At 48.0% G+C, this 9,818-nt stretch overlaps 1 protein-coding gene across 6 annotated transcripts in view; it reads right to left on the bottom strand.

Annotated features, from left to right (window-relative positions):
* Positions 1–9,818, bottom strand: part of LOC142821493 (uncharacterized) — a 34,915-nt gene that overhangs the window by 23,761 nt on the left and 1,336 nt on the right. For 5 of the 6 annotated variants that reach the window (XM_075912556.2, XM_089770982.1, XM_089770983.1 and 2 more), the window contains exons 2-8: positions 9,128–9,604; positions 7,120–7,215; positions 3,307–3,537; positions 2,978–3,000; positions 2,185–2,300; positions 1,581–1,640; positions 73–177 (exon numbers count right to left, since the gene is read on the bottom strand). In XM_075912556.2, coding sequence (XP_075768671.1) covers positions 73–177; positions 1,581–1,640; positions 2,185–2,300; positions 2,978–3,000; positions 3,307–3,537; positions 7,120–7,215; positions 9,128–9,604 — 1,108 coding nt within the window. The remainder of the gene's footprint in view (positions 1–72; positions 178–1,580; positions 1,641–2,184; positions 2,301–2,977; positions 3,001–3,306; positions 3,538–7,119; positions 7,216–9,127; positions 9,605–9,818) is intronic. The other variant, XM_089770984.1, reaches the window with a different exon arrangement.

The following is a 9,818-nucleotide window of genomic DNA, read 5'->3' as shown; positions in this document are numbered from 1 at the left end:
GAAAACACACAAGTTACATCTGTTATAAGGAGACAGAAATTGGCTTCTGAGTCAGTTTAACTGATTGCTCACCTGTCTGGGTGTTGCTGATGATCTCCCCTTCCTCACAGCTCAGAGGATCTGGGACCCACAACTCCTCCTCTCGCTCCACCCAGGAGATCACATCAGTTTCAGAGACTGGAAATCGTGTTTGGAGAGCAAAAAAACCAAGTGCTGATCTTGTTCATTAAGGTCTTTCCCAATACTGCTTCCAGAGCTGAGATCTCAGTCACCCACCCACAGAGGCTCATTTCCCCACCTTGTAGAGACTGGGCTCTGGCTGGTACAAGATCCCAGGACACACTCACCTGCAGTAAAGATGCATCACTCCCCCACCTTGGGAATGGCCCAGCTCATTCCCCAGGGCAGCTAAGCGTTCTGCTGTACTCTAGATATTCCATTAACAGCTTAGATCCCAAATCCATATTCATTTCCCTCCGTACCTGGCTTGAGTTACAAGATTACTATGTCTACAACAATGGGATCCAGTTCTCAGCACCCAGTGTTTCTGATAACAAGCCACATATTCATCTGCCTGAACATGGACATAGGTTAAATGCAGGCTGCTGTATTTAAAATCCTTAGTCTTCATTCACAGATTTGCAGCACAAACTTTGCTCTCATCTCACAGAGACGTTATAAACCCTTTCCACAACAGAGAATCAGTGAAGTTAAGCATCTGAATGGTGGTGTTATTATTAAATACGCGTGCTTAGTACTAAACACTTGTGCTGAGTGTTTGCAGGATGAGATCTTAAGATTCATGGGATCAGAAGATATCCTCAGTCATGTAGTCTGATCCCCTCTGTGGCACAAGCCATTACACTTAGTCCGGTTACCCAGGCACAAAGCTCTGTTTCCCCATAGTATATTTTCTAGAAAGTCTCCCAGTGATTTGAAGACATCAAGAGATGGGAGAATCCACCAATTCTTTGTTCAATTGTTTTAGCAGCTAAACCGCTTCCCTATCAAACATTTGTGCCTCTTTTCTTGTCTGAAATAGTCTGGCATCAGCTTTCAATTACTGGCTCTCACTGAGCTGTATCCATTCAAAGAGGTGGGCCAAATTTTCAGGGGGGAAATAGAAAGTGGCTGAGAGCTGCACTTTTCCATGACATAAATGCACGAAATGGAGGATCCGGGATGGGCATTGAGAGAAGGAGGATGCTTCTGGTAACGGTTTGGGATGCCAGACAGATAGAGGGGTCTAGGAGGGAGATTGGGTGTCAGAGCCTTGCACCCTATTTATTGTTTGAAACCAACCCCATATTGAAACTGAGCAGTGAAATCTGAGCCTGAAGGTGCTGTCCGTTTTCTGATTTAACTTCACCCCTTTAGCATCACAAACCTATAGACCAGTGTTTCTCCAAATGTCCACAGATCCCCATGCAGCACCCCTGGGGCTCCTCACTGATCACTGGGTGATTTAGGGCTTTGTGCACTGTGGTCGCTGGGTTTGGTTGGTAACAACAATGACAATCCCATGAAGATGTTTTCACAGGAATTCTCACATCACAAAGAATTTCCACCAGCAAACTTACCTTGTCTGAAAGCTCCAAGGCATTTTCCTCTTGCTCTCTCCAGTGCAGAGGGCAGAGTGTCTAGTGGGGGAAGAGATAAGAGAGGTGAGATTCCAGGCTCTCCTATTTATAACAATGTCCCACTCTGAACTCTGCATTTCATTTCTATCAGACTCACACTCAGGTATTTAGTATGAAAGAGTCTGAAACTTTCATTTCCTCTCACTGGGGCACCTCCCAGCAATGGAGCCAATATCCCTGCAGCCTCACACCTGTCCCAGGAGAGACAAGCTGTAAATGAGATTTACCTGCTCACCCCCTCCCACTAGGTTGCTCATTCACTTACTGCCTCTTACCATAACCTGGAGCTGTGGTGGCAGAACATGTGGCCATCACAGTAACTTTAGCCATTTTGATCTCTGAATGGGAGGTTCAGAGTTTGCAAACCCCTGGCTCTATCTGCAGGCAGTTGGGTCTGTTCGCTCAGTGCCTCTAAGGAGAGCAGAATGATGGGGTCGTCATTCTTCACATGGGAACTGAGGCAGGGGAAGGTTGGCTTCAAAGCCCAGGTTCAATAGTCTCAGATACTTGAACCGCTTTCCCCTCATCCATCCCTTCCAGGTACCTTTGAACTCCCTCAGAGTCTCTGATAGAGCAATCGTTTTTTGGGAGAAACCTCTGACTTGTTCTTCTAGTTCAGGGGAAATCTCTTCTGGCAGGTGGAATTGCCCCATCTTACACCTGGACAGAAACAATTCCATGTGATTGTACGTCGTTTACTGCTGATAAGTTCTGGCTAGTAAGTCTCAGCTCTAACAGGCCTGGAGTTAGAATTCCTCCAATTCTCCCAGCCTGAGAGCAGGGACAACACATGCCATGGCCATGCAACCTTCCCCTCAAAGATCCCATTTCAGTTCTTCACTTCCGGCCTGGGGAGACTGGCTTGGGGAGTAAAGGAGAATAGAGTCTCCATGGCCAACTCACTCGGCCTCCAGAAGCTGAGGGACAGGAGGTTCCCATGTGAAGGGCTGAAGGAATCTGTCCACTAGGGACTACACTGAGACACCCGCTCCCCTCAACCCAGCTCCCTTCACACTGGTCTCCAAACAGCCCTCGAGTGGGATAGACTCTTGATCCCTGCTGTCCTGGGCTGAATGTGCTCAGTGCCCAGCAGTGACAGTCCTGTGGCAACCAATCCCCAAGGAGGTGACAGCTCTAAGAAACACTTCAGGTCAGACTGTGCCCTGAATGGGGAATTCCAGAGTGTCAAGTGCGAGGATGAGACCTTCGGAATCAAATGTATCAGAGATATTCATGTCTAACATCTGGCTGTAGAGCTCTGGGGAGATGTGGTGCTAACATCTCCTCCAAGCCTTTTCCCTGCTCTGTGCAGTGTGAGGAGAGTGAGAGCCACGTACCTACTCAGGGTGCTTCTTATGACCTAGAAAAAAGACACAGAAAAGAATCTCAGCCCCACTGGACACACACAGGGGACTTCACAGAAGGGATTTTGCAAACATGGGAAGAGGCCCTGCCCTAGCCCAAGGAACATGGATCCCCTGAGCGAATGGGGCTTTGCCATCTCCAATAGATCTGTGCCTGTAACTGTACAAAGCACAAGAGTCATTCACATGGCAGCAATGCACAAGGTGATACACTGAGATCTGACAACTGGGACCCAGCACTTGTGATTCAGGAGCCCCCCTTCGCTGTGTGAGGAGCTGGGATGTTTGTCCCCCAGTCTCACCTGCAGGAATTCACTTGCTGGCTTCTGACATGTCCCCTCCAGCTCCCCAATCCCCTCGCTGATGCAGGAAATCTGCACAGAGAGGTTCCTGACAGTGTCAATCTGGAACCTTCCAATCTCTTCATCTAATTTCTCCAGCTGGGCTAGGAGTCGCTGCTTTTGTTCCTCCAGAAACTGCAGCAGCTGCTGAAACTCAGCCACAATCATCTGCCTCTTGTCTTGGGTCCATTTCTGTGTAAAACAGGGAAAGGGCTAGTCAGGGGCATGGATGGAGCCCACGGCCCTTTCACGGGGAGCTGAGTGTGCAGTAGGGAGAATTGCTTGGAAAACCCTAAAATTTGCAACATTTGACTCTTTGTGATTACTAGGCAGATGTGTCTCTTCCAGCAACTAGGTTTGTCGGGGGCAGGTGAACAAAGCCCACAGGTAAGTGCTGCATGTGCGGGACTGGGAGATAGGTTGGAAATGGGGGGGACTACGGCCTATAATGGCAAGGAGAAAGGAGGGTCAGGGCACAACAGGGAGGCAAGATCAAATCAGTATCTTAGATGCCTATATACAAATGCGAGAAGTATGGGTAATAAGCAGGAAGAACTGGAATTGCTAACCAATAAATACAACTATATCATCATTGGTATTACAGAAACCTGGTGGGATGGGACGCATGATTGGAATGTTGGTATGGAAGGGTACGGCTTGCTCAGGAAGGACAGACAGGGAAAAAAGGGAGGAGGGGTTGCCTTGTATATTAAAAATGTACACACTTGGACTGAAGTGGAGATGAACGTAGGAGATAGCTGTGTAGAGAGTCTCTGGGTTAAGCTAAAAGGGGTAAAAAACGAGGGTGATATCATGCTAGGAGTCTACTACAGGCCACCTAGCCAGGTGGAAGAGGTGGATGAGGCCTTTTTTAAACAATTAACAAAACTATCTAAAGCCCAAGATTTGGTGGTGATGGGGGACTTCAACTATTCAGACATATGTTGGGAAACTAACACAGCGAGGCACAGGCTATCCAATAAGTTTCTGGACTGCATTGGAGACAACTTTTTGTTTCAGAAGGTTGAAAAAGCTACCAGAGGAGAAGCTGTTCTGGATTTGGTTTTAACAAATAGGGAGGAACTAGTTGAGAACTTGAAAGTGGAAGACAGTATAGGGGACAGTGATCACGAAATAATAGAGTTCATGATCTTAAGGAAAGGTAGAAGGGAGACCAGCACAATTGAGGTAATGGATTTCAGGAAGGCAGATTTTGATAAGCTCAGAGAACTTGTAGGTAAGGTCCCATGGGAAGCAAGACTGAAGGGAAAAACAACTGAGGAGAGTTGGAAGTATTTCAAAGGGACGTTGTTAAGGGCCCAAAAGCAAACAATTCCGCTGTGTAGGAAAGATAGAAAATATGGCAAAAGACCAGCTTGGCTTAACAAGGAGATCTTGCACGATCTCAAAATAAAAAAGGAGTCATATAAAAAATGGAAACTAGGACAACTAACAAAGGATGAATATAGGCAAGCAACACGGGAATGCAGGGGCAAGATTAGAAAGGCAAAGGCACAAAATGAGATCAAATTAGCTACAGGCATAAAGGGAAACAAGAAGACCTTTTATAAATACATAAAAAGCAAGAGGAAGACCAAGGACAGGGTAGGCCCACTGCTTAGCGAGGAGGGAGAAGCAGTAACAGGAAACTTGGAAATGGCGGAGATGCTCAATGACTTCTGTGTTTCGGTCTTCACCGAGAAGTCTGGAGGTGTGCCTAACGTAGTGAATACAAGCAGAGAGAGGGTAAGTTTAGAAGATAGGATACACAAAGAACAAGTTAAAAATCACTTAGGAAAGTTAGATGTCAGCAAGTCACCAGGTCCTGATGAAATGCATCCCAGGATACTCAAGGAGCTGATAGAGGAGGTATCTGAGCCTTTAGCTATGATCTTTGAAAAATCATGGCAGACAGGGGAGATTCCAGAAGACTGGAAAAGGGCAAATATTGTGCCCATCTATAAAAAGGGGAATAAGAACAACCCAGGAATCTATAGACCGGTCAGTTTAACGTCTGTCCCAGGGAAGATAATGGAGCAGGTAATTAAGGAAATCATATGCAAACACTTGGAAGGTAATAAAGTGATAGGGAATAGCCAGCATGGGTTTGTGAAGAACAAGTCATGCCAAACTAATCTGATAGCTTTCTTTGATAAGATAACGAGCCTTCTGGATAAGGGAGAAGCGGTGGATGTCATATACCTAGACTTTAGTAAGGCATTTGATACGGTCTTGCATGATATTCTTATTGATAAACTAGGCAAAGATAACTTAGATAGGGCCACGATAAGGTGGGTGCATAATTGGCTGGATAACCGTAGTCAGAGAGTTGTTGTTAACGGTTCTAAATCCTGCTGGAAAGGGATAACAAGTGGAGTTCCTCAAGGGTCTGTTTTGGGACCAGTACTGTTCAATATCTTCATCAATGATGTAGATATTGGGATAGAGAGTACGCTTATTAAGTTTGCAGATGATACCAAACTGGGTGGGGTTGCGACTTCTTTGGAGGATAGGGACATAATTCAAAATGACCTTAGCAAGTTAGAGAAATGGTCATAGGTAAACAGGATGAGGTTTAATAAAGAGAAATGCAAAGTGCTCCACTTAGGAAGGAACAATCAGTTGCATACATACAAGATGGGAAGCGACTGTCTAGGAAGGAGCATGGCAGAAAGGGATCTAGGGGTCATAGTGGACCACAAGTTGAATATGAGTGAACAGTGTGATGCTGTTGCAAAAAAAGCAAATATGATTCTAGGTTGTATCAACAGGTGTGTTGTAAGCAAAACTCGTGAAGTCATTCTGCCGCTCTACTCTGCACTAGTTAGGCCTCAGCTGGAGTACTGTGTCCAGTTCTGGGCGCCACATTTCAAGAAAGATGTGGAGAAATTGGAAAGGGTACAGAGAAGAGCGACAAGAATGATTAAAGGTCTAGAGAACATGACCTATGAAGCCAGGCTTCATGAACTGGGCTTGTTTAGTTTGGAAAAAAGAACATTAAGGGGGGACATGATAGCGGTTTTCAAATATCTAAAAGGGTGTCACAAGGAGGAAGGAGAAAACTTGTTCCTCTTGGTTTCTGAGGACAGGACCAGGAGTAATGGGCTTAAAGTGCAGCAGGGGAGGTTTAGATTGGACATTAGGAAAAAATTCCTAACTGTCAGGGTGGTCAAATATTGGAATAAATTGCCCAGGAAGGTGGTGGAATCTCCCTCTCTGGAGATATTTAAGAACAGGTTAGATAGACATCTGTCAGGGATGGTGTAGATGGAGCTTGGTCCTGCCTTGAGGGCGGGGGGCTGGACTTGATGACCTCTTGAGGTCCCTTCCAGTCCTATGATTCTATGATCTCCTTTGCCCCGTGTCCTTCTGAAAGGGATGTTTCCATGTCCATCATGGGCAGCATCTTTTGTTCTTCATGGACTCTGGGAATTCATATCCAGAGCACCAGGAGGCAGGACTCAGTACCAGCCTGACAGATACCCATGGAGGAAAAAGAAGAAAACATATAAATGCTCCAAGTGAGCAGACAGTCCTTCAGGGGCACATTCAGCTCACCTGGGGAGGATGTCTGGGGAAGCCACAAAGGTTGGACATTAACTCATGCACTGACATGGATGCTCAAGGCCTTTCTACACATGGATCTCACCCAGCAATTCATGATCCAGGAGAAACACAAACGAGCCCAACCTCACCAAGGCCACACAGGAGTCTGCCTCCTAACACAGCTCTCCCACTGCCAGTCCCTGCTGGTTCATAGCCGCAAGCACTTACCAGATACTCCTGGCTTTTCCCTTCTGCTGTTGTTTTCCTTCTCAGCAGCTTTTCTCTCTCCTTCCTTAGAGTCTTCAAATGAGTCTCCAAATTTTCCTGGAGAAACAGAAATAAGCACGAGGGCAAACCACATTAGATGTTGGGAGCCTATTTGTCTACCTTTAATAGAGTCCCAGTTTTGTGGAGCTCTGCCCCTGTCCAGTAGGGACTCAGCCCTGGACATAGCTTTGTCCATAGAAAAATACACAGGAGGAGACTGCGGATGCAGCAGGATACCTGTGAGGGTGGAGGACAGATCAGTGGTGGCACCTTCATAAAGAATGATGCAGGTGGTTAACAATACTAATCAAGTAACCGATTACAATTTTATCAGTGACAGTATTTTTTAACCTGCTGACAAGCAGGGTTGGTAGCGGAAATGGTCTCTCCTGGGGCCAGGGATCTCTTGTGAGGTCTGCCAGGGTGGCCACAAGAACTGCTGGCCAATGGGAACGCCCAGCAACTGCAGACTGACGTAAGCTGCCAGAGACAAGTGGGCACTTCAGAGGCAGTGGGGAGTTTAACTTGTAATTGGCACCGATAAACATTAGCTCATCAGTTAACCAGTTTGAACACAGCATCCAGCCCAGCAACCTCATCTACTGCCAACTGCTGCATCAGAGTTTAACCCCTCACGGAGCAGCCCTAAAGTTCAGCATCCCAGTGGGAAACCTCTTCTTCCTGCTGAGCCCAGGGCTTTATCAAGGCATCTTTCTCTCCTAATAGCCACACTTCATCACTGTCCAGTGATGCTGAGGGACAGGGAGCAGTGTAGTCTAACAATTGGACCAGGGTTCAGGACCAAACTCTACCCCTGATGTGTTTGGCGACTATGAGCAACTTGCTGCCCCACCTTCCCTTCCTACAGTTTGTCTAACTGGACTGTGACCTGCTCAGAGCAGGGACTTTCCCATGCTGGTTATTGTGCAGGGCCCAGATGTCATTGCGGATCTATAAGGCAAATGACAGATTATTATTCCTGTTCATCCAATCAGTAGCAGCTTGTGACCTCCTCTTCTCCAGTCCCAAGGCAGCTGACTGACAGAGTGGCCTGTAGCTCCTGTAATCTAAACCTCTCTGATTATTAACACCTTCCCTTGTGCAAACACCCCTCTCGCCACCAGTGAGAGTCAGGTTTCAGGATTTAGAGCCTCAGAGAAACAATTCCTACATCAGGTATCTGTAAAGACTTGACATAAGTTGCCACAAAGCCAGAACATTTACTTTTTACTGCATCTCTTGGATCATGAAGGCTTTACAGAAGTGGTCACCAACCAGCAGATCGGGATCCACAGGTAGATCTTGGAGCCTCTGACAGGTGATCTTGACTGGTTTGGCTAAGAGGCTATCAAGTGCAGCATTTCAGCTGCCCCCTCTCCCTGCTGCTGCACATCTCCTGCCCTTTGCCTCAGAGCTGTTTCCTTCTCCCACCCTGCAGTCTACCTCCACAAACAGAGGGAGTCTGTAGGATGCTTTTGAGAGTGGTGCAGGGGTGAGCCTTCCTTAGCCCACTGCACCACCACAGAGGAGCCACCTGTGGTAAGCAGTGTGCAGCTGGAGCCTGTATCCTGAAAACCTGTCCTAGTCATGTACCTCTCCCGCACCCCAAGTCTCTTCTCTAACCCTAAGCCCCCTGAACTCAAACTCCCTTACAGAGCGTGAACCCCCTCCTGCACTCCAACCCTCGGCCCCTGCCTGATGAAAGGGAAAAAGGATCGGGGAGGGAGAAGGGATGCAGTGAGCAGAGACGGGGCCTCGGAAAAGGGTCACATAGGAGGTGGTGCAAGGGTATTTGGGTTTGAGGTAGATCCTAGATTGCACTTAAATTCAAAAAGTGATACTTTAAAAAGGCTGGAGACCACTGCTTTACACTGGTTGGTTCACATCTGTGTCTGGTAACAGTCAGTGAAATTAGCCTGTAATTAAAACCTAATGTTATTTCCCATCACACTGGACAGCCACTCTGTACCTTGTACTCCTGGGCAGCTTCCTGTAAGGGTACCGCCATGTGAGCCTGGGATCTGTCACACACCACACGGATGGGAGTTTGATCCTCTTCACAGAACAGTTTCAGAGCCTCTTGGTGCTCCCCGCACACCCCGTCCCATCTTGCTTTCTTTGATGACTGGAAACTCAGCGGCTTGGCTAGTTCCACCATGTTTACCAGCTGCCGTTTGGGCCAGAGGGGTCCCTGCTGCTCAGTGTCTCTGCCTTCAGGGCTGAGGATGGCCTGGCAGAAATTGTGCCCACACTCCAGAGTGACAGGGGCTGTGAAATCCTCCAGACAGACGGGACACGGCGCTTCCTCCCGGACACTTTCCACGGGGCTCTCTGCAGCCATGGCTGCCTCTGGGCTGGGGGACCGGGGCCGTGTCACATTCCTGAGCTCAGCAATGGGGGGAGAGGGGGGGCAGGTCCAGGGGGGCGGAGCCGTGAGGTACCGGCACTGAGGGCAAAAAAAAACCCCATCAAAATTAAAAACCGAAAAAGGCCCAAAAGCTTCGCTCCCCCCCTGCAGGGTCTCCATTGGGCCTCCCCCGCTAACTGCCCCTGTCAGAACTGCGCCCCTCAGGACAGGGCCCCTCCCCACCCTGTGTTCAAATCCCCCCCCCCGCACTCTGCAGCCCCCCCTCACAGCTCCGCTGTGCGCCCGGTACCAC

The sequence above is a fragment of the Pelodiscus sinensis genome, chromosome 19 (assembly GCF_052426305.1).
Source record: "Pelodiscus sinensis isolate ZL-2025 chromosome 19, ASM5242630v1, whole genome shotgun sequence".
NCBI lineage: Eukaryota > Metazoa > Chordata > Testudines > Trionychidae > Pelodiscus > Pelodiscus sinensis.
The sequence above is the reverse complement of the archived record's forward strand: the minus strand, read 5'-3'. Positions and strand labels throughout refer to the sequence as shown.